Source organism: Citrus sinensis, chromosome 1 (assembly GCF_022201045.2).
Source record: "Citrus sinensis cultivar Valencia sweet orange chromosome 1, DVS_A1.0, whole genome shotgun sequence".
In the NCBI taxonomy this organism is placed as follows: Eukaryota; Viridiplantae; Streptophyta; class Magnoliopsida; order Sapindales; family Rutaceae; genus Citrus; species Citrus sinensis.
Window position 1 is genome coordinate 15,456 of NC_068556.1, and position 27,974 is coordinate 43,429.

General features: G+C 34.0%; 3 protein-coding genes across 7 annotated transcripts; all 3 read left to right on the forward strand.

Moving 5' to 3' along the window:
- Positions 1-379: 379 nt before the first annotated feature.
- LOC102606664 (ubiquitin carboxyl-terminal hydrolase 26) lies at positions 380-11,861 on the forward strand. Of its 3 annotated transcripts, none has more exons than XM_025100691.2 (15): positions 383-737; positions 1,336-1,432; positions 1,532-2,128; positions 2,856-3,111; positions 3,511-4,262; positions 4,495-4,603; positions 5,469-5,647; positions 6,072-6,356; positions 6,438-6,642; positions 7,054-7,125; positions 7,358-7,588; positions 7,861-8,118; positions 9,042-9,183; positions 9,993-10,142; positions 11,587-11,861. In XM_025100691.2, exons 2-14 carry the CDS (start codon positions 1,353-1,355, stop codon positions 10,127-10,129), a joined length of 3,303 nt encoding a protein of 1,100 aa, XP_024956459.2. In that variant the 5' UTR covers positions 383-737; positions 1,336-1,352; the 3' UTR covers positions 10,130-10,142; positions 11,587-11,861. The 3 variants fall into 3 exon arrangements, with proteins under 3 accessions (XP_006483669.2, XP_024956459.2, XP_006483668.2); XM_006483605.3 differs by having other exon boundaries at positions 385-737; positions 9,961-10,142; XM_006483606.4 differs by lacking the exons at positions 9,042-9,183; positions 9,993-10,142; positions 11,587-11,861 and adding an exon at positions 8,342-9,016 and having other exon boundaries at positions 380-737.
- A 3,043-nt stretch (positions 11,862-14,904) lies between these two features.
- LOC102631265 (uncharacterized) lies at positions 14,905-18,273 on the forward strand. The gene is made up of 5 exons (XM_006483604.4): positions 14,905-15,428; positions 15,528-15,770; positions 15,952-16,020; positions 16,984-17,176; positions 17,631-18,273. Exons 1-5 carry the CDS (start codon positions 14,979-14,981, stop codon positions 18,035-18,037), a joined length of 1,362 nt encoding a protein of 453 aa, XP_006483667.2. The 5' UTR covers positions 14,905-14,978; the 3' UTR covers positions 18,038-18,273.
- A 5,942-nt stretch (positions 18,274-24,215) lies between these two features.
- LOC102630564 (uncharacterized) lies at positions 24,216-27,645 on the forward strand. Of its 3 annotated transcripts, none has more exons than XM_052441036.1 (7): positions 24,216-24,610; positions 24,733-24,987; positions 25,298-25,406; positions 25,889-25,934; positions 26,336-26,421; positions 26,590-26,648; positions 26,849-26,897. In XM_052441036.1, the coding sequence occupies exons 1-7, from the start codon at positions 24,540-24,542 to the stop codon at positions 26,880-26,882; spliced, it is 660 nt and encodes a 219-aa protein (XP_052296996.1). In that variant the 5' UTR covers positions 24,216-24,539; the 3' UTR covers positions 26,883-26,897. The 3 variants fall into 3 exon arrangements, with proteins under 3 accessions (XP_052296996.1, XP_052296988.1, XP_052296994.1); XM_052441028.1 differs by lacking the exon at positions 26,849-26,897 and adding an exon at positions 27,376-27,645 and having other exon boundaries at positions 24,218-24,610; XM_052441034.1 differs by lacking the exon at positions 26,849-26,897 and adding an exon at positions 26,914-27,262 and having other exon boundaries at positions 24,218-24,610.
- Positions 27,646-27,974: the final 329 nt, after the last annotated feature.

A 27,974-nucleotide genomic window follows, 5' to 3' on the forward strand; every position in this document is an offset into this window, starting at 1 on the left:
GAGTGATGAAGGTTTGTTAAGTTGTTGATAAAAATCCGTATTTAGTTGTGCTGGAATTGAAAAAGTGGCATGCATTTATAAATTTGATGAAAGTGATGGGGATAATCTAGTCCAAAAATAAGGTGTTTTGCTAGTTATGATACAAAAAATTTTAGGGAGTTAAAATTGAAAAACGCAAAAATTTTAAGGCTATTCTTGTAAATTTCCCAAACCCCAAAACCGAAAAAAATATACATTCATCTCAATGTTGTCCAGCCGTTATATGCACTTCCTCAAATCGTAGTTAAATTTTTTCTAACCACACAAACACAGTTCGTTCGATCCAACGGCTAACGTAGATTGAACCCAATATTTATATTGTTCATTTATAAAATCGAACACCGCAAGTTATACTGTGCTGGACTATTTATTAGCAGCCCAAACACCCGAGCCGGAATTAAGCAGACTGTCTCAAGCTATAGTCATTAGTCAGCTGCTCTGCGTTAGATTATCTGTCTCACGTATCATCTGGTTAAAGCTAAAAAAGGATTTAGAAGAAAAAAGAGCAATATCATAGAAGACTTCTCTCTCCTTCCGTGTTCCCTCTCTCAAAATCTGCGACTTCTCCTTTTTTCCGAAATCTTAATACGACCACAGCAAATCGTCGTGTTACTGGAGAAAAAAATACTCAAATATCCTCCAAATCAAGTTGGTGTACTTGTTTCTGTGATATCAGGAAAGCATTCGCTTGCTTTTAGGTTATAAATTTTTCTTACATTTTTTGATCAAATGTCTTGAATTACTCTGACGATTTTAATTTTTTAAATTTTATTACTTATGCGAAATTTCATTTTGCTCTAATTATATTCTAGGGTTTTGGTCCATATTTGCCTTCCCCCCCCCCCCCCTCCTCTTTTGTGAAAGGTAGTTATTGTTATACAACAGAACTAGTTTGCCAACGAAAATGCATGTGTGGTGTTGTAATCACCTGTCAATAATTTTGTTGCTAATTTAAATTGATGAAATTGTTGCTCTTTGTCTGATCATTAATGCTGATAATTTAGTCTTCTCTACTCCAGCTCTTGCATTACATATTAATGCTTAGTGGACTTGCAATTTATTGTTCTTATTTGAGGATAGTATGTTATGACGGAAAAAAAATAAAGAAAAATAAAGAAAGTCTTATGTTTTGTTCTCTATAAAATTGTTAGCATTGTTGTTCCTTGAAGAAACCTGATTATCAAGTATTCTTATGGGAAAGTACATATGTATCTCCTGATGGTTTTCTATGTTCTCTCACTTCCTCGTTGATTGAAATTAATATGACAAATTCTTTTTTATCAATGATTCCTGCAGAGCTGATTGTTTATAACATGAGCAGACCAACCACACGGAGTAAAAATAAAAGACACAGGCCAATACCTGATGTGGATACAACTTCTGAAATATTGAGGTACAGGCATTTCTCTGTTTCCATATGCAAGTTGAATGCTCTGCTTTCCAACCATGTTCTGTTCTATATAGTTTTTGTTTTCTTTTGGGCCTTGTGTAGGAAAATCCATGCTACAGGCGAGATAACTGATGGTGATTTAAAACAGCTGTATAAGATTTCAAAGCCAATTTGTCAAGGCTGCCGTGTAAATACTAAGGATAATCCTAATTGCTTCTGTGCACTGATTCCACCTCCTAATGGAAGCCGGAAATCTGGCTTGTGGCAGAAAGTATCAGATATTGTTGAAGCTCTTGGTCCAGACCCATGCAAGGATCTTCGTGTCTCTGCTGCCTCACCTGCTGGGCTTACAAATCTGGGTGCAACTTGCTATGCAAATAGCATACTGCAGTGCCTATACATGAATAAATCATTTCGTGAAGGTGTTTTCTCTGTTGAACCAGATGTCTTGAAACAACATCCCGTGTTGGATGAGCTTACAAGACTTTTTGCCCAGTTGCATGCCTCTAATAGGGCTTTCATTGACTCAGCTCCATTTATAAAAACTTTGGAATTAGATAATGGAGTTCAACAGGATAGCCATGAGTTTCTGACATTACTTCTTTCTTTGCTTGAGCGTTGTTTAAGCCATTGTAATGTTTCCAAAGCTAGAACAATTGTTCAAGATCTTTTCCGTGGAAGTGTGTCGCATGTGACAACGTAAGAATGGATTTTCTCAAATGCTACTTTTTGCTTTTTCTTGTGATTTTTAGATTTTGATTCTGGGCATTGTGTTCTGTATTGCTTGATTAATATTGATGCTGCATTAGTACTTTGCTCCCACATTTGTGCTTGTTCGGGTGGGGAAAGTGCAATAATAAGGACTTTTATACCTCATTTTGTTGATGAGAAGTAATACAACAGCCTATGCCACATGAAGAAACTTGAGAAAGCTAGATACTGAACAAGATAATGGCCATGATAAATATTATTTTTTCAAAAACAAAAAAAAAATTTCATGCCTTTTTTCCTTAGTTTCATTTATTCAAAACACTTGATTTGAAGTTAAATTTCAATCTCACTTTTTTGTTATCCTTTGTTATTAACCTCACATCTGTAGTTGCAAATACCTTAAATGATAAACTATGAATAAGTCAGGAGTTTATGCAAGCATCTGGTAGTAACGACTGCTGTCTCCCTAAATATTATTTCCTTGTTTGACATTAGATTTTTCTCAGTTGTCTGCATGTTTTCTGGTTTGATTTGCATAGGCTGGTTCCCCAAGGTACATGATGACTACATATGGTCATCCTTTTGGGTATTTAAATATTTTGATGTCTCTTGTTAAATGAATCCATTGTTTTCAAATGGAGGGGGCATGTTATTATAAATATATGGTTTCAACTTTCATAATTGTTTAGCTCTTACTTCTCTTTTCTGTGTTTAGGTGCTCAAAATGTGGAAGAGACTCTGAAGCTTCTGCAAAGATGGAAGACTTTTATGAGCTTGAGTTGAATGTTAAAGGCTTGAAAACTTTAGATGAGAGTTTAGATGACTACCTTAGTGTGGAAGAGCTTCATGGAGATAATCAATATTTTTGTGATTCATGTGGAACAAGAGTTGATGCTACACGTAGCATCAAGCTGCGCTCACTGCCTGATGTTCTTAACTTTCAGCTTAAGCGCTGTGTTTTCCTTCCAAAGGTACTATAGGATGAGCTGGGAATGGTAAAATGGATCTATCTCATCTTTTTGCTGCTGTGGTATGTTCACCGGTTGCATGTGACAATAATTATGTATAGTTGTATATTCTTAACTTATTTGCGTATTTATACAATTGTATGATACTATGTGTGGCTTATCTGTATGCCATGTAATGAAACTTTTATTGGCTTAGGAAATTGCATTTGGTTTCTTGACAGCTTTAACTTTGTTGTATAGAAATTACTAGATTTTACATGGTGCATAATAGAGTTCATCAATTCTTTTATTGTAGTCATATTACTGTGGAGCAATCTTCCTTATCTAAGGACTCTGTCATCTTCTCAGCATCATCTGTCCATATATTGACCATTCCTTTGTGTTTTTTGTTTGTGCTAGTAGACTACCATGAAGAAGAAAATCACTTCTCCCTTTTGTTTTCCGGGAGAACTGAATATGCAGCGGAGACTATCTGAACCATCTCAACTTGATTTGATATATGACTTGTCAGCTGTTCTGATTCACAAAGGAACTGCTGTGAACAGTGGTCACTACATTGCACTTATTAAGGATGAGAATACAGGACAGTGGTGGGAATTTGATGATGAACATGTTTCAAACTTGGGCCATCATCCATTTGGAGAAGGCTCTTCAAGTTCTGGTTCAAAAGTTGTTCGTTCTGAACCTGTTGTTTGTCAACCTGTGTCAGAACGAGTGGAAGGTGCCAATGAAAATCATGTTGATGTTCACCTACCGTCTTCAGAATATTATAATGGTAGTAATGTAGAGAGATTCACATCTAATGATGCGTACATGTTGATGTATAATCTTCGGCGTGACAAGGAGGATAGCAAAAGGAAAGATGTGGTTCATGATGTCAACAATATGGAAATAGAAAGTGAAATGATTTTTTTCAATGATGACATTTTCCTTCCATCTCATCTTGGAAAAGACATAAAAGAATTAAACAGATCATATTTGGATGGTTGTGAACAATTCAAATTAAGGAAGAATAGAGAACTGGATTGCATTTCAGAAAGGAAACAGGAAGTCCGATCACTTCTTTCTGAGGCTCCCGTTCCATCACTGGAAGAACCATTTTATTGGATTTCTTCGGATTGGCTTCGCCAGTGGGCTGATAAAATTTTCCCATCGTACGTATGAGTTCGTCTTATATTGTTTGAAGTATTTTCACCTGCTTCCTTGTTTTTTGTTTGTAAATCTTCTTCATTTCTTGTAGACAAGGACGTTTGCTTTTCCGGGTAGGTAGTTATTTATACCTCAAGACTTTGTATGGTGCTCATATTATTCCATTTCTCTTATTGACCTTGAGGCCTGTCCCTATGGTATTTGAGTCTTAACGTTTTGCCTTATAATCTGCTGCAGTACTCTAGACAATACATCTATTCAGTGCTTGCACGGGAAAGTCCCAGAATCAAAAATTGGCTCCATGAAGCGAATCTCCTCCAAAGCTTGGAACAAATTGTTCTTTAAGGTATTTACACATTTGAAATCTTCCAATTATGCGTGAAGTCTTCGTAATGGTATGAAGTTACTTTTTTGAATTTTTTCATGGCATTCTTTTATATATGTAATTTGTTGTCCTTTTGGAACTCTTCATAAGTTCCAGTTGGCTATTCTTGTGGTGAATGCTTTCAATTCTGTTAAAATTTAATCATATGGAAGCATGTAAAATTGTGGTTGAATTGATACAAGTTGTGAATTTTTGTATGCCTGTGTGCTTTTGTGCATTTGTTAGTGAGAGTTGTCTTGTTACTTCCTCCACCCTTTTCGTTTCTATACCCTTTTTTTTTTTGAACACGCAGAAGTTTTTTCTTGGCTGTATTGTGTCAGTGCCTATGCAAGAGAGTTGGGGGAGGGAGCTACCAAGCTGCTACTGTTAATTAATGTTATTGAAGTTTTAGAGGACAGAGAGAGGAGAGAGAGGAGAGGTACAAAGTGCACAACTTGTATACCTATAAAACTTAATTCTATACCAATGCTAATTGGAAAAAAGAATCAGAAACTTTTTGTAAGCAATGAGTAGACCCTGGACGACAGGGAGGATGGGAGAATCTTATGGCCAATGATGTGATCACGCCTTTGTTGGTTTAACCTTCTCGGTGTATGTACATATTCTTTTGAAATAAAAATATATATTCTATATTTGCTTAAACGAATGTGGATTTTTTCTCCAGTTATGTTCTTTGGATCATGTTCACATCACCCCTTCTTACGGTTGAATATTCTTTATTTCTTCTGATTACTTAAGAAGTCTGTGAATTGTTTTCCTGTTTTTGTTTCTGTATTTTTTGTGTAACTATTACATATGACTTGCTGTAAAATGCTTGTAAATTCAGTACAATGGGGTCCCAGCACTGACCAATGATGACTACTGCATGACTTGCCTTATTGATGGTGCGCACACAGTGGTATGTGCTGATAGCTATAGAGATCGAAGAAAATCATTGAAAGGGCTCGCAGATGATGTGCTATCAGGGAAGCTTGTCGAGGGAACATACTATGTATCCAAGTCATGGTATAACTGCAAATCTTTCTGTTGCATCCTTATTTTGTTTCCTTTTTCTTGTCGTGGAAATCAAGTAACCATGAATCATAGAGTATGTTTAACTACATGTTCTTTTCTTTTGAAAACGATAAACTAAAGAAAAAACTTTTCCCTTTAACATGCTTTATTTTTATTTCAAATCAATACTTTAGCAAATGCTTGCTCTTTCTCTCTCTTTTGCCTTTCATCAATTTGAAATTTCAGTGAGGTTTCTATTTGACTCAGAAATTTGCTGAGGTCATCACTAATTTTAATCTCAAAGCAAGTTTTCCTTTTGTCTTGAAATTAGTTGACGTCAGAGTTTTGGAATTATGATATCACATATCTTTTGGGAGTTATTTAGTCTTCGTTTATTGGTGGGTTTATAGTATTGATAATCATTCTGTTTTTGTAGGCTACAACAATGGACAAGAAGAAAAAACCTTGATGCTCCCAGTGAAGCTGATGGAGGACCAACAACTTCAATTAGGTGTCCCCATGGGCAGTTGATGCCTGAGAAAGCTGGTGGTGCTAAGCGATTGCTGGTTCCAGAGATTCTCTGGCTCTTTATTTATGAAGATGCCATGAAAGTAAAGCCCGACGATCTATTGGGTTGTTCAACCTTTCCTTTAGACTCTGAAGAGTGCCCAGAGTGCAGTGATGCACTTTCTGAAGTGGCATGCCTCGAAGATTCTATAAGGTCATTTAAAAAGAGCTCTTATTTTAATTATTTAGCTGTAATTTTGACATACTTGCCTGACTTTAGTTATCTTTGGTGCAGAGCTCGGAAGCTTAAAGAGCGCCAAAATCATGAAAAACTAGCTTTGGGAAAAAGTATTCCACTGTCTTTGGATTGCAAGTATTACTTGTTGCCCTCAACCTGGCTTACCAAATGGAGAAACTACATTAGTGCTAGTGGAAAAAATGCTTCATCCATTGAACCAGAAATCCTGGATGGTGTCATTGATTCACTTAAATGTGAAAAGGTTAGTTGTCATCTTCGTTTACCGGTGCTTTTATAATAAATCATACTCTTGACTCATCTGCAGATAGAGTCTCTTTTTATCTTTATATTTCATCCTTTTCTTGTGGAAAGAAACTTGATGTGTACAACTCCCTTTATACATTGAAACTTGATCATCTGAATTAATGGAGTTCTATGCAATTGTTGTCAAACTTGTTGGAATATCACTTGTTTCAAAGATGGTCATCACCAATAGTTTTAAATGACTTGCTTCCAGCTTGTGGAATGAACCATGGTAATTGGTATTAAAACTTTATCTAGAGATGACACACAATTAAGATGGTTTGGTTGTTTCCATTTTCTACCCTCTAATTTTTTCCCAGACGTAATGATGACTGTTTAATATATGTTTTATACAATTTTGATGCAACAGCATTTACGACTACTTGAAAGGCCTCCTGACCTGGTTTGCAAACGTGGTTCTATTTATCAGAAAGGTTCTGCGGTAAGTATGTGATGTATGTACTTCGTATATGTATCTGCGTCATGATATGGTGGAAGTTTTAGCTTATGGTTTGGCTTGAAAGCTGCCAGTCGTAATATGGAATCTTTTTCATATGTTATGTTTGATGTTTGATTCTTTTTCATTTTATTTTACTTATTGGAGTCAATACGTGTACGAGTGCTCAAATATTATAATCTTTTTTACTCCCTTTTACCATGTCATTGGATTCTAGACAGATGGGTTGACAATTGTGACTGAGAATGACTGGAAATGGTTCTGTGAAGAGTGGGGTGGCATCAAGGAGAAAGGCTTATCTGTCATAGTTGATTTCAGCAATAATGCAGGAAATGAATTGGTTGGGTCCTGCAAAGAGATCCTTTTGTCTGAGGAGCCTTGTGGTCCTCGTGATGAAGAAAATAATGAGATTGAATCCCAACGGCCTGTGGTTAGGACTTTCCCAGAGGTAATTCAAAATTTTAACTGTTTTGAACTCTTTTGTTTTTGTTATCATGCCATGGCAAATTTTGAATTGTTCCGGGAGTCAAACTTTGACTACTTGGAGGTATATGTTCGAAAGAGCTACCATCATCCTTTTGTTACAGGCAAGCTGTTTCTACAAGTTATTTGCTATTTTGCAAATGTCATCTATGAGGGATATATTTTTAGTTGATACAATTTACTTTAATAATTCTTTTCAAGCTTAGTCTCTTTTCATGTATCTTTCAATTCCACTAGATATGTGAGGATTGCATTGGAGAAAGAGAAAGCTGTGAGTTGATGCAGAAACTCAACTATTGTGACAAGGATATATCTGTATTCCTTGTACGTGGAAAGGAAGCTCCAAGGTCAATTTTGGAGGCATCTGAGTCCATGTTTGAGCCAGATCGACGAGCCTCAAAGCGCTCTAGGAAGACCAGGAGTTTCGTAAATTTAAAAGTTTCTGCTTCAACATCCATATACCAGTTAAAAATGATGATATGGGAATCTCTTGGGGTAAGTTATATTGACCATATATATGATTATATATGTAATTTGATTTTCAGTATTCGTTATAAAATTTTATACTCTCTGAAAGTGTTACATAGTATTTGTACTGGGAGAACTTTTGGATGCCTAACTGCAGATTTTCTGAAATAATTACGAAAATATACTATCACATGGTTTCCCATTAAACTTCACTATCTTTATGGCCCTGTTTGGTTTTGTTTCTCAACAGCTATGCAGCACTAAAGTGTTTGGTAAACATAAGATGCTGTATTTTAGAAGTTAAGTTAATTTTATCCCACACTTGTATGATGCAAAATCTATAATATCTTTATTATTTTGTCAAAATTAGTATTTAAAAGTATATCTATCATACACTATCAACTTCTATTTCATAGCTACAACTTTTTTTCACAACACCTTAATACCAAACATGGCCTATATCACCTCAATTCTAGTTGCTTATGGTCTATTGTACTGAAAGTATTTTGAATTTTTGCCCTTGAAATGTTAATTTCATTAATTTGAGCAAAAATGCCAGTTAATTTGCAGAACATAAAGTTGTAATTTTTCTTCTTTGATTTTGATCTAGCAAGAAAATTTAGCAGTTGTAATTCAAATTTTGTTTCTTGTTTTTTGGTATGACAATATTTGCATGTCATGCGATTTCTTTAGCAAATATTTAATATGACTTGTATTTGAAATAATCTCTCAGTAATCCGCTATATTTTTTAAAATTTTCAGACCTGCTTTCACCAAAGTTAACACATTACTACTTTTCTGTTATGCATCTATTAGATAATCAATGATATTCATTGTCCAACACCGTGCACATTGATTCCATCAAAGCTTGTTAGATGAGCTATTATGGATATCCTGTCTAAATTTGTTTTGTTTGGATGGACATTATGTAACTAAGTCAATATATGCAGGTTGTTAAAGAAAACCAGATACTTCACAAAGGTCAGAGAATAATTGACCAGGAATGTGCTACTCTTGCAGACTTGAATATATTCCCTGGTGATAAGCTTTGGGTGCAAGATTCAGAAATACATGAGCATCGAGATATAGCTGGTAATTAGCAGTTTTATTCTTGTGCTGGTCTTTTCTTTTATTCTTTTTTTTTTTTCTTCCTCTAGTGAAATTCCTTTTTCTTTGATTCTCTTTGCATAACTCATCCTGATTTTGAGTCTTTAAGCAGTCTAGAATTTGCATGCCATATTATATTCTTTACTGTGAAGATTTTACTTCCTATATGTTGACATATTGATGTTCCTGATACAAATGTATATCAATAGATTTATGTGAAATGATGTGATGCTAGCAATTAAGCATTGTGGATATTTTTAATATACATTTAAAATGATTTCAAAATTTCAAAATCAGTCGTAAAGAAATTGTAGAGAGCACGATGAGCAACGTTGTTAAAGGTTGTCGAGAACAGTTAACACTAGTCAAAGGTCATGATACCGCATAAATTAAATTGAAGCTCACAATGTTGTTTGCTCAATTGCACTAATACATTTACAAGCTGGGACACTTTTGTAAAATAATAGTGAATATGTTGAATGAAGACAAACTGTCTATGTCATGTTCAATAAAGCCATGAGGATTCTATATTATTCAAAGTTTCTAGTTATGTTCCTAAATTATTGAGTATACTTCTGCTGTGGCTCAAAGCAGATAATTGACTCTAGACATGAGTGCTTTAATTATAAAATCTAAGAACTTTCACCTGTTTTGGTACTTTAGTAAGGCATGTGGCCAGTTTTATTTTAAATTAGTATAAGCTTATAGCGCTTTTTAAGTAAAGCTTTCCATTGTACTAACCTGCTTGATGATGTTCTACAGATGAGCTTTCTGACCAGAAAATGAATGTGCAGCATGTGGAAGAAGGCTTCCGGGGAACACTTTTGACATCAAACCTCTCATCCCAAGTTGTTTGAGAAGTATAAGTTGTTTATTACATCCAAGTTTCTGTAGATATTGGTGCTGCAAGTGTGAACTTATAATATTTTAACCTGCAATGGGAGGTAAGAGTTCCCATGCTCCTTTTTTTTTTCTCGAACTTGTTTTCTCTTTTTTTATTGTATTTATATGTTTTAGTAACCAATATTTGTATTAGGATGTGGCTGTATTTGTGTTTCTTTCGAGTTAATAAATACCTTATTGACATACTATAAGGAAGTTCTAGGGCTAATCAAATAACTTAATTGAAACAGCTCTACCTTCTATAAAGAAAATTATATACCAAGTATGTTTCTTGTCATGACTACATGTGTAAAAGAGAGACATTGACTCCCCCTAGTCCCTATCATTCTCTTTCTTCATTCCACATTTAAATCACGGTTGCTATTTTATAAATAAACAACTTTAAATAAGCCCATTCATCTGAATGCCTGTGTCCAAATTATGGCAAGCTGTTCTATGTGAGCAGGACACTGCTGTGAAAAGCATGTATTTTGGAGTGGCATGTTCCCTAGATTGAGAAAAAGTTAAAAGTTGCAAGGAAGCTCAAAATCTAATAAGAAATAGAGATAATGAGTTCATATAATAGAACTATGCCTTGTCCTTTTTTTTTTTTTTGGTGTTTTCAATATTTCTGAGAAATTAAATGGACTGTTGAGCTTACCATACTAATAGACATGGTATTAAAATATAGGAAGATCATGCATTCTAATGTTATCTATATTGCTGCTATCTTTGTAATATTATATTCATGTATCTTGTAGCATAGTCATTTTCTCCTTTCGACTAGCTTGGCTTGTAGGCATTTTTTGCATTGCCTATATTATATGACCTTCGTTAGTCTTTTCTTTTGAATTTTTTTAGCGGACATATCGTTGAATGGTTTCGTTAGATATTGCAAGTAGATTAGCAGCATTAATACTCCTAGCAGCCAAAAAAAGGGTGGGCTCTTAAGTAATGGGGTACTTGTCATAAAACTCAGTGTCAGAAATTATTGGTGTAACATACTGTAGGGGATACTGAGCGTAGATAAGAGAGGGAGGTTTCGTTCTTGTGAACAAATTATATGGAACTATACAGGCTGTTTAAGTAATGTCACCCAGCAAAATATTGTCTTTAAGGACTATATAATTTAGCATATGCAATTTACTAGTTTTTATGTGATGCATGGATTTTATGTTGCCAGCTCTCCACTTAGCTTTGAAAATTATTTTAATAGGTTATCCATGAATGCTTGTTTGCACCTTAAATGTTTGTTGGAAGGGGTGAGTGAAGGTGTATTTGGCTGCATATTCTGTTTAATGCATGATTCTGGAATTCATGAACAAGGTGGTATGGTGTACGATTGAACATATCTGATGTTACTGTGGTTTATGATGAAAATTAATTTGGGCTATTATACATAATGCGAATGTCATATGTTTTTATTGGGAATTAAAGTTGTAAAGAAATATTTTAAGAGCTTTCTGAATTTCCTTTTCTTATCCATTTTCTCTTATATTTGGACAGATCTACTGCTCAAATAAAAGGTTTGTGAGCATTTATTTTCTCTGGAAGGGCTGGTTATATTGTAAATATAGAGCTCAGCAGCATTTTGTAACAGTTGCATTATTATTTGGCACTTCAGGAAGATGTGAAACATTGGAATTCTCCTGATTTGTCTAGCTTTTGTAAGTTTTGGATTGGAGCTTAGCATATGGTTATGGATGTATTGCCTTGTTTATTAATCTCATGTACATTCCATTGTTCCTGGTCCCCATCAATGTAATAGGTATTTCTGGACATTCTTCCTTCTTCCCTTTTTTATGGAAAGTAGAACTTCCATAATATCTGTGCTAGAGATGTAGCCAGCCATAAAGATGAGATTACATAAAAATCCAGGACAAACCAGATCAGTATGCATACAAAGTGATTTGCACCACCTTATACAATAGAACTTCTATAAATTAATACTCAATAAATCAATAATTTCTATTATATAATAAATTTTCCCGGTTCAAATTTAGGCCAATGAACTAAATTAATAATTTTATTAAAGTAATAAGATATTATTTTTTAAAAAAATCTTATATAACTTTGTGGTTCTATTCAAATTATAAATTAATAATTTGTTGAAAATACAAATGTAGTTGATTATGATATTTTAATTAAATAAAATATGATTTTATTGTTACTTTTTTTTCTTAAAATTTATATTTAGTTGAATTTGATCCCTTATTTTTCTTGTTGCATCTAGAAGTTTAGGAGTTGACTTCTCGAGTTGTAATTAGAAATTATGAAGTATTGTTGATGCTTTGAGTGCTTCTTTGTGTTTGTGTGTAATAGGCTTCAAATCTCTGTAAATTAATAAATTATTAATTAATAAATTATTAATTAATTAATTAATTAATCAATTAATTAATCAATTAATTAATTAATTATCAATTTATGCATTATTTAATATCTCTTTTAATTAATAAATTTTATATGGTCCCAATCCTATTAATTTATAGAGATTCTACTATATTTTTTCAGATTTTGGAGCGCAAAATTTTCAGATCTACCGTCAAATGGCAGCAAAAGAAAATCTATTATAACAATAATTGGTAAACTAATGCACCCAAGACCATCATAAAGAAATCACCCATTAGGTTTCCCTTCACCTGATCTATAGAGTCAACACTTATTATCACAACATAACAATATGAAAACTTTCAGTCACCACAAATTTGGCGGTATATTCTTTCAATAGATATAGATCTATGGAGAGAAAGCAGACACCACATTTTAGGGTGGACAAAAGTCCCACTAGCTAAAGATCTATTGAGAAAAAAATAAATATATATAATCATTCTCATATGCGAACGCTTGCATATTTTTAATGCAGCCACGCTCTTAAAGTTTGCTATCAACTTCACTACTCTTCGCCTACTGCACGGAAAAATTGTTCGTGAGTGTTCTTTTACTGTTCTCCTTCGTGAGTAGAGCCCAGTTGTTCTTCTTTTTCTTTATGAGTTGAGCTCAATTCTTTCTGCTATTGATCACTTGTATCATTACCATCCTAATTATTACTTACCTACTTTAAAGATTGAAATAGTTAGATTGACTTAAAAGATTATATTAGAAAATAAAATTTGCGTATTTTGAACAATCTATGAAAATCATTACTATTTGATTCTTCAAATAGAGCCATAGCGCTTGGCAGTGGCACCAAATCCTTTCTTACTCGATTGAACTTAGTTTGTTAATATAATTCTTGACTAATAACATTTTTAAAACTGAAAAGATGAATAAATTTTAAATGTTTAATTTATTTAAGTTCGCTAATTAAGTACTTAACTTCAAACATAAAAGTTATTTCTCTGTAATTCTTAATTGATTGTAATTATATGTATTGATTTATTACACTTATAATTTATTTATTAATTCTTGTAATTCTCAATTAATTTATTAATTCTTATATTATTACATGTTCTTATAGGTTGCAATATAAACTTTCATAATTTGATGATTTTTATTATTTCAGTCCCTGAAAAAGGTACAATTTTCTGTAGTGATTTTTTCATTTGATTTGTATTTTTATTTTCGGCACTTTTTTATATAAAATGATTTTTGAAAGTATTTATAGGAACAAGGCTATTAGTATCCCTTTATTAAATATATTTATTTTTTCTACTTGTGAAATTTCACTTTCAATCCAAAATATAAATTTTTTAATTTAGTCCAAAATATAAAGTTTTGGGTTTTACCCATAATATTGGTTACTTAGACAATGGAACAATTACGAAAAACAAAACAATTATGCAAATATTATGTAACCCATTGGGAATCTTTTGAGAGTGAGTGAGAATTAGTATTTGATCGTGTTTGAAGCTACCACAGGAAGAAATATGGCTGATATACCTCTCCTAAATTTGAATGAAATGCACAGCAGACTCAAGTTGTTATATGATTTGGCTTTCAACATTCAACAACACTCCGTGGTCATGTTGGTTGGCATAGTTAGAGCTGGCAAAATTATCACGTCAAATTTAAGTCGACTCAAACATTACCCATTTAATAATTGTGTTAAAATATTGAGATCTAAACTCGACATAAAAAATAAACGGGTTACTCAATAACCCGTTTAATATCTACATATTTAACAAATATTACACACACATATATATACACACTACAAAATATTACACATTTATACTATTAAAGTTTTAATATATATATGTGTGTGTGTGTGTGTGTAAATAATATTGTATATCAATATCATAAAATATATGTGTTTCAATAATTTACACACTTACACTATTAAAATTTTAAATCTATATAAAATTTTATAAATAAAACATTCAGTATATATCTATCCTTCCAATTAAAAAATAAAAAAGAGATAATCATATCCAATACTTGATTTTTAGTGATAAGAACTTAAAAATTAATTTAAAAAAGAAAATATAATCGTATTATTGATCGAGTAAATGGGTTAAAAACTCTAACCCCAATCCGACATGGAAAAAATCGTGTCAACCTATACCCAACCCATTTAATAATCTTGTCAAATTTGACGACCCATACATATTTATTCGTGTCGTGTTCGTGTCGGTAATCGGGTGTGTCTAATTTTGCCTGCTCTAGGCATAGTTTACAACCATGCAGTGGGTCCACACAAATTTCGAGAGCACCATTTTTGTTATTAGAGAGAACAGTGTTTTTTTCATTTTCTTTTAATGAGTGGGCTTTGTTGGCCTACTGAATAATAAACGTGGCGCGATCAGGAGCCCAAAGTAATGGGCCACGCGAAAACTAAATCACGAAACTGGTAGGCTTACAGTGAAATACTTACATGGAAAGGTCCGAAAGGAGAAAGACCGGGCAGGACTCAGGAGTGAAACACCGGAAGAGACGTGTATTGTGCTGTGAGGAGTAGAATGGTTGGAATGGGTAATGGCAGAAGAATAGGAGGAATATCAATATCTTTGTTGTCTTGTAATTGTAATAGTAATAATTACTTAGTATTTCCTTCATCAGTTAAATTAAAATCAGCTGCTGTGTTTGGAGTGTCTCTTCCAAATCCCAATCCCTGGGCCGGGGTTGCTGTTTTCACAACGTTTCCATTTCGCGCCGCAAATGACAGTAAGAATAAGAAGGTGGCGAAGGCGAAAGCAACGTCAGCAAGAGTGGGAGTGGGAATGGGACTGGTGAAGGAAAAGAGGAGAACTCGTTCTAACAAAGATTATGACTATGAATCGATTATTCAGCAGCAGCAATCATCTCACATTCCAGTGATGTTGGGTGAAGTATTGGACGTGTTCTCATCGTCGAGGACAATTACCTCTTTTGTCGATTGCACTTTGGGAGCTGCTGGTCATTCCTCTGCGGTCAGTCTTTGTTTTTCTTTTTCTTTTTTAATTATCAGGTTTTCATTTTCCCTGCTTAATTTTTTTTTTTTTTAACTTTTACTTGGCTTTATGCAACAGATCATTCGGGCCCACCCTGAATTGAAACTTCATATAGGTGTGGATGTTGATCCTTCGGCACTTGCAAAGGCTCGAGCTCATCTCAATTCTTTATTGCACGGCCAAGCTCATCCCCACCTGAAAACACATACTTTTGCGAAAAACTTCAGACATATCAAATCCGTGCTTGGTCAGATTGATGAGAATATATTACGCTCTGGAGTTGATGCCATCTTAATGGACTTGGGAATGTCATCAATGCAGGTTTTGCTCTGCTCGTCTCTGATGGAAATGTTGTTTTCTCCAATTCTTATTTCATTCTTTTCTATTTGTTATTTGTTTATGCCTCTTCATGTTGATGAATGTTACTTATTTTCAATTCCCTTACTATTGACATTTGAGTTAATATTCTTTCTATTCCTCTTTTTCATCCTCTTTTCTTTAGGTGAACAATCCTGAAAGAGGCTTCAGTGTGCTTGGCGATGGACCACTTGATATGCGGATGGATCCTCAGGTAACCACTTCACACTTTACATCTACAAAAATACATTACTTTCTGCTAATGGAATTCTAGTGAAATCCTAATAATCCAGGCTGATGGCATATTTACACCTTATATAGAAGTGAACTGGCTCAGGATATGTTTAGGACTGCTTTGCTTCAGCTTAACTTTGAAATCAGGAGCGCTAAAGATTCCATCCCACCACCGGCTGTGGATTGAATATACAGCACCTCAGTCCCGAACATGGCCTTAAGCTGGAATAATCTGCTTCAGTTTCTTCCTTTCTTTTTTCTCCTCTTGAGCATGATTGATCTATGAGTCTTCAGAATAGGTTAGTTTTGTTAGAAATCAATTGTGTGAAGCATGTGATGTGAGGTGCCAGTTTATTATTCAGTCAACTTAGATAGATGGTTATTGATAGGGAAAGTGAACATTTTAGTTCTTTAGTCTTCAACAACTGACCAGATAACAATCCCGGACTCCATGACAGGAGGTTTAGTGCATCTTGTTTCTTAACTGAACTTGTGTCCTTATTAATCTTGTGTTAACCCTATCAAGTGTAATTGTGGCATGAACTTATACAATTGATACTATTATTTATTATGCATATTAATAGATGTGAATCAGTTTGCTGAGATTGTTGAATGTGTTTGTTTGTTTGTTCGTGCCTTACAGTGTTGTGCACCAATTAGGTAGCTTGCTTGTGGAACTATGGAGAAAAATAAAAATTATGATAATTTGGTAGTCTTAGAGGGAACATCATGTTCCCTCTGAGATAAGAGGGACATGATATTGATTTACCTACTTTGTAACACCTTTATGTCAACATCCTACTAGGTTTTGAGGGATCTCATTTGTGATTAAGGTCTTACCTTTTCATGTCAGTGTTGTGCTGAAGGGCCGGTATGATTGCTTGCCTCAAAATAATTATTATTATTATTTTCCACTGAACTGATTGTAACAGGCTTATTTCAGGCAAGTCTGAAAGCAGAAGACATATTAAATTCATGGCCAGATGCTGAAGTGGGGCGAGTCTTGCGGGAGTATGGAGAAGAAAGCAACTGGCGTTTGCTTCAAAATAAAATAGTTCGGGCTCGCCTTCGTGGTGGATTGCATTCTACTGGTGAACTTGTAGATCTAATTCAGAGTGTGACTCCTGGGATGAGAGGTCCGTTTTGCTCATTTGTCTGTCTATTGCCATTCTCTTATTTATAGCCCGTTTGGGAGTGTGGTGAGGTAGCTGGGCTGCTAAAGCCCAGCTACTAAGGTGTTTGTTAACATTTGTAGCTGGGCTTTGGCAGCTTAACAAATTTTTTTCTCAACTTCTATTCTACAGCTATAGCTTTTACTCCATAGCAGCTGCAGCTTAAAAGCTACAACACTTCACTCCCAAACACACCCATAGTTTAGCTTACCTATGTGAGAATGGAACATTCACAAAGTAGTTCTATTTCTTTCTATGCCTACTGTGATAATCCATATTAATATACCTCTGTCTAAGAGGAAGAGGGTTTGAACTTTGTCCTCAGTGGCAGTGGCATAGGGCAATTGCATTATGAAAAGAACTGATGAATAGCAGCTTATCAACTGGATTAATATTGATTGTTGATTGATTCCTACAGGACGTAGGCAAGGTTGGATAAAGACAGCTACGCGCGTGTTTCAAGCTCTGAGAATAGCAGTGAATGATGAACTCAAAACTCTGGAGAGTTCTCTCTATGCTTGTTTTGACTGTCTTGCTCCTGGGGGTAGGCTTGCCGTTATCTCTTTCCACAGTTTGGAGGATAGAATTGTGAAACAAACGTTTCTCAGCATCATTGACCATAACAGAGAAGATGCAGAGGGGAATGAAGAAGATTTGAGAAATATCAGAGATGACAACAATGTAAATGAAACATGGATTAGACAGATAATACAAGGTTGGAATGGAAAAATTCTCACCAAGAGACCGATAACACCATCTGCAGAGGAGGAAAGACTTAATTGCCGTTGTAGGAGTGCTAAGCTCAGGGTGATTCAGAAGATTTGAAGAGGAGTTGAACAGAAATTGCCTGAGCCTGACAAATCAAGGAAAAACCACCAACCAACATATTCTGTATCATCAAACTATGCCTCGGGCTTTGGTATTCCACCATCCCATCATTTTTATTGCCATGTCTAATGTAGGATTCATGAGTATGTATAGGAAAATTTATCAAGAACAAACTATGACTTGACTTGGTTACTGAAATTCCAAGTGTGTGTGTATCTTATGTTTTCCACGTACACAGGTGGTATGGCCGTGAACGTTGTGAATGAGCCGACTCTGCCTTCTGTTGTCATCTCGGACTCTGCCACAAAAAATATATCAACAATGATACTTTCACAAAAAGTAACACAAAAAATACTGCGCCATGACCCAGAAAAAAAATAAATAAATACCAGACAAAAGAAATTTAATACAAGACTTTTTTTTCTTTTGTGCCTCTTATACTAAACTTTGTGTTATTTTTGGTATATATATCATTATTCAAAAAATATTTGTACAATAAGTGCAATTCGAACTCAAACATAGTATATAAATATAAATATGATATGGAAAAGAAAACACTTGAACTCTCCAATAATTGCATGGTAAATATTTTATTTATTTTTTAATGGAAACTAGAATTCTTATCATTAGAACCTTCAAAATCTACAAATAAAATTGGATGAAAAAACTTCCAATTTCAAAAGAATTAGAACAACTAAAAAATTTGGGGCCTGATTACAAACTCCCAAACACACGATGAATTCAAAATTTTGCTTTAACGCCATGCATATCGAATTTAATTTGACAATCAACAAAGATAAACTAATTTCACTACCAACCTATGAAGATAAAGTGCAAGGCCTATTACCTCACCGAAAGTAATAGGGATGGCAATATAACCCGCACCCGAATGAACGTGTATAATCTAAGTCAGGTCCAAAATTAATTTAATGTGGAATTCAAATGCCAATTTATGAACCCGGACATATTCAGATATGGGTTAAGATGAACCCGCATATCCGAAATCCAGACCTGTACATCTATATTTTAATTTTTTTAAGAATTATTTTTAATATAAATAGAAAAGTTGAAAAAAAATACAGCCCAAGTGCCCTAGTTTGTAATTCACAGCCGCACTTCTCAATTCTCATCCTCATCAATCTTCCTCTATTAGACTGTAGTAGTTTATATTAATTTCTTTCATATTAGGATTAGGTTTTCTTATTACAATTATGATTTTAGGATTCTAATTAAATTAGAATTAGAATTGTGTTGAGCTACTATAAATAAGCGATTCTCATTGTATTTTGGAATAAGAAGTAATAAAATTAATTCCAACCCCTGTTAATTCTTCTCTCTCCCCTCTATTAATCTCTCAGAAACTTTTGTACTTGCTTGATTTCAAGAAAAGGCAATTATCGTACCAGACAACTCTTCATCAATTCTTGCCATCCAATATCCAATCCCATAATTACAATCAACTCTCACTCCACTAGCACATTCTTTGTTAGAATCGAATCCTTCTGCCTTACCTAATAATGTCAAAGTTTATCCTCAACTGAGCAGGCAGAAAGACGTTCTAAGGGGCTTTGTTTTGAAGGCTTTTCTTGTTTATTTAGGAATGAAAAATTTAGTTTGTTTCATGATTCAAAACTGGTTGGTTCCGGTTCTTTGTCAGGCAATGCTAATCATTATTTGATGGACACAATTACTTAATTTAATGAATCTCTACAATTAAGTACATGAGATTTAAAGAGAAAATTAACTAATGAGAATTCAGTTGCATTATGGCACAGAAGATTGGGTCGTATCTCTAGACGGAGAATATAGAGACTTGTGTCAAACGAAATTCTCGACCCCTTAGATTTCACCAATTTTGATATTTGTGTTAATTGTATCAAGGGAAAACAAACCAATAAAAGAAGATTTAATGCCAATAGGACTTTGGACGTCTTTGAACTCATTCATACAAACATTTGTGGCTATTTCCTACGGCAACTTAGAATGGTTAACAATATTTTATGACGTTCATAAACAATTTTTCTAGATATGGCTACACATATCTCCTCCATGAAAAGTCACAGTTCTTGGATATATTCAAAAGTTTTAAGGCTGATGTGGAGAACAAACTCGACAAAAGAATCAAAAGCGTCAGATCTGACCGTGGTGGCAAATACTATGGCAGATATAATGGTTCAAGTGAACAATGTCTAGGACCATTTGCTAAATTTCTAGAGGAATGTGGTTTCGTCTCATAGTACATTATGTTGGGTTCGTCCACTATGAATGGTGTTGCTGAAAGATTAAACAAAACACTTAAGGACATGGTGATGAGTATGATTTGTCATTCTACCTTACCAGAATCACTCTAGGGAGAAGTGCTTAAGACTGCAGCATATATCCTTAATAAAGTTCCAACTAAAGCGACTACCTAAACCCCTTTATGGGCTTTGGAGAGGCACGAAACCTAGTCTAAAGCACTTGCATGTTTGGGGTTGTACAACTGAGGCAAGGCCTTATAGGCCTAATAAGAAGAAACTGGACTCAAGAACGGTAAGTTACTATTTCATTGGATACTCAGAACAATTTAGGGATATAAGTTTTATGATCCCACGACTAAGTCAATTTTTGAGTTAGGAAATGCTCAGTTCTTTGAGAATGTTGAGTTTGTAGGGGGAGATATGGCTTGAGACTTTATTTTTTAAGAGGAAGATCTTGATATTCACATAGGTGTTATTGACATTGATCAGGGTCTCATTCCTGACTTTGTTCAAGACATAACAGATCAAGACAATGTTGGAGAAACCTCCATACAAGAAATTGTTCTAGAAGAACAAACTCTACCACCTCAAGAACCTGTGCCATTAAAGGAAATCCACTAAAGAAAGGAGAAGTGCATTGCCAGATGATTACATTGTATTTCTCCAAGAACATGAGGTAGACATCGGCGTAATGGAAGATGATCCGATCAATTTCCGTCAAGGCATGAAAAGTTCAAACCCTCAGAAGTAAATTGATGCCATAAATGAGGAGATAAAGTCCATGAAGGATAATGATGTATGGGATCTTATCCCACTACTAGAAAGTGTGAAACCTATTAGTTGCAAATTGATATCTAAGACCAAGAGGGATTCAAAAGGCAATGTGGAGAGGTACAAGGTGCGTCTTGTTGCAAAGGGCTTTACATAGAAAGAATGCATCGACTGTAAAGAGACTTTCTCTTCGGTTTTTTCGAAAGACTCTTTCAGGATTATAATGGCATTGATGGCGCATTTCTATCTTGAGTTACATCAGATGAATGTAAAGACGACATTTCTCAATGGCAACATTGATGAGACGATCTATATGATGCAGTCAGAAAACTTTGTATCCGAAGACCCAAACAATATGGTTTGCAAACTTAAGAAATCTATCTATGGGCTCAAACAAGCATCTCGACAATAACATTTCAAGTTTCATCAAGTGATCATCTCATTCAGTTTTGAGATGAATTTAGTTGATGATTGTATATACTATAAGTTCTGTGGGAGCAAGTATATTTTTTCTGGTTTTATATGTCGATGACATTTTGCTTGCCAGCAGCGATATAGGCTTATTGCACGACATTAAGAGATTTTTAACTAAGAACTTTGAGATGAACGATCTCAGTGCCTCTTGTGTATTAGGCATACAGATATACCGGAATCACTCCCAAGGTATTCTTAGACTATCACAAAAGAGCTATATCGAAACATTTCTCAAGAGATATAGCATGCAAAATTGGAAACCAGGTGATATCCATGTGGCTAAAGGAGATAAGTTTAGTCTCAACCAATGCCCTAAGAATGATTTTGAGGAAAAAGAAATGCAGAAGATACCTCATGCGTCAACAATAAGAAGTCTGATGTATGCTCCAGTTTGTACGCGACCAGATATTGCGTACGTTACTGGGATATTGGGCAGATATTTAAGTAATCCAGAAGTAGACCATTGAAAAACAGCCAAATGAGTCTTGCGATACTTACAGAGAACAAAAGGCTACATACTCACATATCAAAGGTCGGATAAGCTTGAGATCAATGGGTATAAGACTCTAATTTTACTAGATGTCAAAATAGAATGAAATTCACTTCGGGTTACATCTATCTACTAGCTAGGGATGTTGTCTCTTGGAAGAGTGCTAAACAACCTCTTATAGCCTCTTCTACGATGACAGCAGAGTTCATAGTATGTTATAAGGCATCCAATCACGGAATATGGCTACGGAATTTTGTCACGGGACTGCCTATAGTAGATGGTGTTGATAGATCACTCATATTATTTTGTGACAATAAGTCAGCAGTGCTAGATTCCAATAACAATAGGAGCTCAACGAAGTCGAAGTATATAGACATCAAGTTCTTAGTTGTTAACGAAAGAGTTTAGAGTGGACAGTTGTCTATAGAGCACATTAGTATAAACTCCATAATTGCGGATCTGCTTTTAAGGGATTGCCACTAAAGACATTTCATGAGTACACTGTTCGTATGAGTGTCATGTCATTAAAGGATATTCAGTTTTAATGAGAGTTTGTGATTTCAAATGCTCTTATAATATAGACATTTTTCAGTTATTTTGGTTTACGGATATTTAGGTTATTTTCTGCAAAAATAAAGTTTTGATGTATTCACACTCTAATTTTGGTATAGTTTAATCTTACTAAGATTTAAGGTAAAGTAGTTGTAAATAAGCATGTTAAGATCACATTGCATGAAATTTTCATACTACACATCCACGTCATGATCTATGTCATTCGATTATATTGGCATAGTGACCATTGATGGGTCGAGTTACCATAATTGTAACGAAGGCCGCTTTGATCTTTTGTTAGTATGATTGATGGACTGGATTGATTATAGATACATTTCGGTAATGACAGTAAGGTTGAGCTCATACGGTTATTTTTGCGAAGTATATTTATAAAGTTACACATATAGTCCAAGTGGGAGATTGTTGGATTTTTAATCCAATGTTGGGCTTATATGTGAATAATTATGTGTTGCGGACTGTCATATAAAGTTAAACCCAATTAAAAGTGGTCTATTTAGGTTTTCGGTATTATGAACTTTAATATATCTAATAGGGTGTGGACCTTTAATGTATAGAAACCCAATAGTATTTTAATTTTATGATGGGCAAAATTAGGAATACCTAGTGACCATAAGAAAATTTTGTCTATATAAATGGTTATAGTCCTCAGGTCACACGTATCTTTCTATTCTATATTGACATCCCATCATTAGAGAAAAAGCACAGAGAGAATTAAAGGACTCTCTACGAGAACGTGTAGATCTAGAAGGCCAACCACACTACTCCAAAGAGGAATTAAGCATTATAAATTCAGGTACGCTTCCACGTAATTTTGTTATTGATTCTTGGTGATACAACATGAATGTTCTTGGGTTATAAGTGATGGTTTTTACTAAAAGTTTTCTTCTTCTAACAAGTGGTATCATCAACCCTTTCACAACCCTCCAAACTTGCCTGATCATGGAAGATATCGGTTATTGAGCTTGGGTAAAAGGCTTGCCACCAAGCCTGGTTTAAATGGTGGGGAATGTTAGAACCGTAATAGTTTATTTTAATTTCTTTTCTATTAGGATTAGGTTTATTTATTTCAATTATGACTTATAATATGATATTTCTTAATGAAATCTAATAATTTTCAATACCCTACATATAAATTATATAAATTTTATAGTCTGATAATTTACATAAGCATTGTACTATAAAGACGTTATATTAGTTTAATTAAAAATTAATAATCATATTGATAAAGTACTATTGACACATCATTTCGAAATAATGATTTTTTTAAAGAAAATTAAAGCTAAAGTAAATGTTTTGATATATCTTGTAAGAGTAAAATAATCAATTTAAACTTAAATTAAAGCAATCTTAATAATCAAATATAATAAAAAAATCTCAATCGTAAAAAATAAATTAAAATTGATTTAATTGATTAATTTTCTAAATTCATTGATTAATTCCTTAAATTCTACTTTATTTAAAATTTTTAAAAATTATGTGAATTTTTTATAATTATTTACTACGAGTGAGATGGGTTAAGAAAAAGTAGGAGGTGGAAATAGCGCCACCTTTTTTTTTCCCCTTTTTTCTGATTTAAAAAAAAAAAAATCCTCACTTGATTAATGGCATTCTTGTGATATTGGCCAATATAACCATAAGAGGCTAAATGAAATGAATGCTCTCACTAGTGTTCTAATCTTCAATGATAACCATTCATCATGAGCTCTCTTTTATCATCCGAAGTTCATTTTATCATCTAAATTTGGTTGCTGAAAGTGTAACTGGAAGCGTTCAATTTCAAATTCAATTTATCTTCTTTTGTGGAAGTGGAATTCTTTGGCTCTGATCCTCCTATTCCTATGATTTATAATTATAGATAAGATATATGAGTTACGTTACTTTGATTACATTCTCTATACATTACTTTAATTCGTTTTTCTATTTCACTTGCTTGAATTAGATTACGGTTAAGATGATGACTAGTAATCAGTTGACAGCAATCGCTAGAGGAGAAGCCAATACATCATTTGCCTTTTCAACAAGGTTTGTTGAACGAAATATACATTTTATATATTATATTTGTTTCTGTTTGACTCTGAAGTTTGATTTGGTTTTGATTTTGGATTGTTAATTCATTTCAAAAACTATATATGTGATTGTTTCAGGAACACAGTTGAAGCCAAATGGGTTCGTCAAATAAAAATGTCATCGCCAAACCCGAATGTAAAGAAAGCTAATTTGTCTGCCACAAAAAAGGAGAGAATTGAGTTGCCAATTAATTATGATTATGATGGTAATTGTGGGAGTAAGGCTAAGGCATATCATATTAGTGAATTTTTAAGTCACCCATCTGGGATTCAAGCAATGTTAAACACAAGTGCCTTGCAGAGCTTTCAGTTCCTTGATACCAACACTTACAGGTCCACACTCTATTTCCCCTTCCATACATAACATGACTCTCTCACTATTTTTCCCTTAGTTAGACTCAAATTGGCAAGGGGATTCAATCCTAAGTATTTTTTTTTTATACAACATGAGCTTAGCTTACAATTACCAGTTTTTATTTCTTAGTATGCTCTCGTGTCAGGAATTTATATATGTATCCTTTCCCTCTTGTTCTTGGAATTCATCTTGCCACTCCATAGATAACATACAGCCCTGTCTCTTGTATGTATGTATGTGTGTGTGTATTTCATTCTGTGCCGTTGAGATATAGGACTACATGTCTAGGTGCGTTCTGCCAAAAGTTCAATTTTTGAACTTTGAAGCTGCCCCTGTGATGGATTTACGTGTAACTCCAACAGACAAAGATTGTACAGTACAATTGCTTTCGTGTAAGGTGAGCTCCGATTCTTTTCTTGAAATAGTTAACTGAGACAACTACAATAAAGTCAGAAAATAAAAAAGTCTATCATTTTCGGTAACATTATTAGTTTCAGTAAGTAGCGTATTATATATATCAATGCTAATTAAGCACTTAAAAATAAATATCTAGGCATAACTGCTCAATAAGGATTTATTTTCATTGAATGATTTTAATCCCAAAATTCTAAGCTTTTAGGAACCTATCCATTGTAGTGTTTAAACTCTAACTTCTCACTGTGCAATCTAATTAATAGAATAGGGGATTTTTCTACATCCAAGCACAAGACCTCTCAGTCAAATGGGTTTGATATCATGTTGAATACGATAAATCCTAAAACATTATTACATGAAAAAGGCCCAATAATAGAAACATAATTCCTACTTCTCATTGAGAAAATTTATACTAGCCAATTAAGATTTATCTTTGTGTTGATTTGTTGCTAATCCGGTATGCAGTTTGAAGGTTCAGACATTGTAGAAAGCCAAAATGATCGCTTCTCAGGTACTAATGGATTCATTGAAATCCATCATATATATATATATATATTTCGAGAATTATTGTGCATTGGTAATAAATCCACTGTTTTAAGCAGTATCAATCTACAAGCTACTCAGGAATAAATTGTCGAGGCATGCCTCTAAATGCACTCATCTTTAGCTATGCAAACTCTATATTGTAAATTATGGAGAGTCTTTGTGAGCATGTTAAGATGAAGTTGGCAAAGTATGCATCGAAAATATTAAGATCTGCTTTCATTGCTATGTTGATTAGAGGCTTCAGACAGTTTATTTTGAGGTTTTTAGTTGATTATTTGTGCTATATTACCTGTGTTTTACCTTCACTATTATGTCTGAATGAGCAACAGAAACTTTTCCTCCTTGCTTGCTTGCTTCAACTTGCAGCATTTATGATCAACCATATGACATGGAACACGAATGATTCTGAATCCTTTTTGGAGGTCGAAGTGAAGTTGAAATTATGTCTTGAGGTTATTAATCTACCCACTATAGATCATGATAGTTAGTTGCAATTTGTGTCATATGCAGAAAACTTTGATTATCCCATTTTTGGACATAATAACTTTCTGTAAGTTCAGATCATTTAGTTTAATTCTTGGACCAAGTAGATGTTAATATTTAATTGTTCTTGCACGCAGATTTACACTCGGCCATTTTCTCTTCTGCCTATATCAGCTGTTGAGCGCCCAGGAAACTTGTGAGTTTTCTAACTACTACTTTGATTTTAAATATGGAATTGGCAATTTGGCTTATATTAAAAGGTTATTTTATGAAAAGGAAAAAAAATGTTTATTATGTAGTCTGTTGCAAAATGGTAATATTGCATATTGATCAACTGCATTTTTGGCCACATTGTATTGTTTGTGTGCATGTGTCTGCTGTTACATACACCCACAGAGAGGGTGCAGGATGCATGTGTGTATGCATATGATTGACGGGATTGTTTGATCATTGGCTATTAGGATTTTGCTACCAACAAGGTTATATGTTTGGGAAGGTTCCTTGTTTCATATATCAAAGCAAATATGTTGTGTAGCTGGATGATATCAACAAAAAGTGTTGGAATCTCTCATTTGTTAATTTGGATTCTCCATTTGATATCCAAATCAAACATTGCAGTGATGCGGCATTATGAGAGAGTAATCTAAACATTGTTCAAAGTGACTTGTTTTATGAAACTTCTCCAATATAGTATATGTATGTGAATAAGTGACATGTGAAGTTGGGATACTAATTGAGATCCCTAGCATTATTGTATACCCAAACTGTATTTGTTAATATTTGTTGCAAGGTATCCCTAGCATTGTATAAGCTTCCTATTTTACAAGCTGGAATTTTGTTACATAAATCTTGTATTATAATTGAGTTCAAGCAATCGTATGTACTCATTCATATTCAAACAATGTAACTGTTGTGACATACAGAATGATGCAAGCTCTCGTGGATAGGCTTGTCCCATTGCTTTTACGGCAGTTGCTGCAAGATTACGACAAATGGGTTCAACAGAAATTTGAAGAGTTTGCCTGAATCCTGTCCGGTCGGTCCCCACCTTTGCTGCTTTATATGTGTGTGTACGCATATAATAGGCGATATGAGTGGAATATATTGCCATTTGGATTAATAAATGCTCCACCAGAGTTTCTAAGAATAATGAATGAAATTTTTAATCCATATTCAAAATTATTAATTGGTTACATTGATGATGTCATAATATTTTCTTCAAACATAAAACAACATTTTAGACATCTTTCTATTGTCAAACAAAACAAAACGTATTAGTTGTCTAAATAAAAAATCATTTTGTTTCAAATTAAAATTTGGTTTTTGGTCATAATATTCATCAAGAATAATAATACTCATTGATTGATAGCCTTTGCTAACAAGTTTTCAGTTCAAGTTATTGAAATGACTTGGTCATAAAGGTTTTTTGGGGAGTCTTAATTATGTAGCAGATTTCTTTCTTAATTTGAACAATCTTTGTAAAGCTTTACATGAAAGATTAAAAATGAATCATATTTTGATC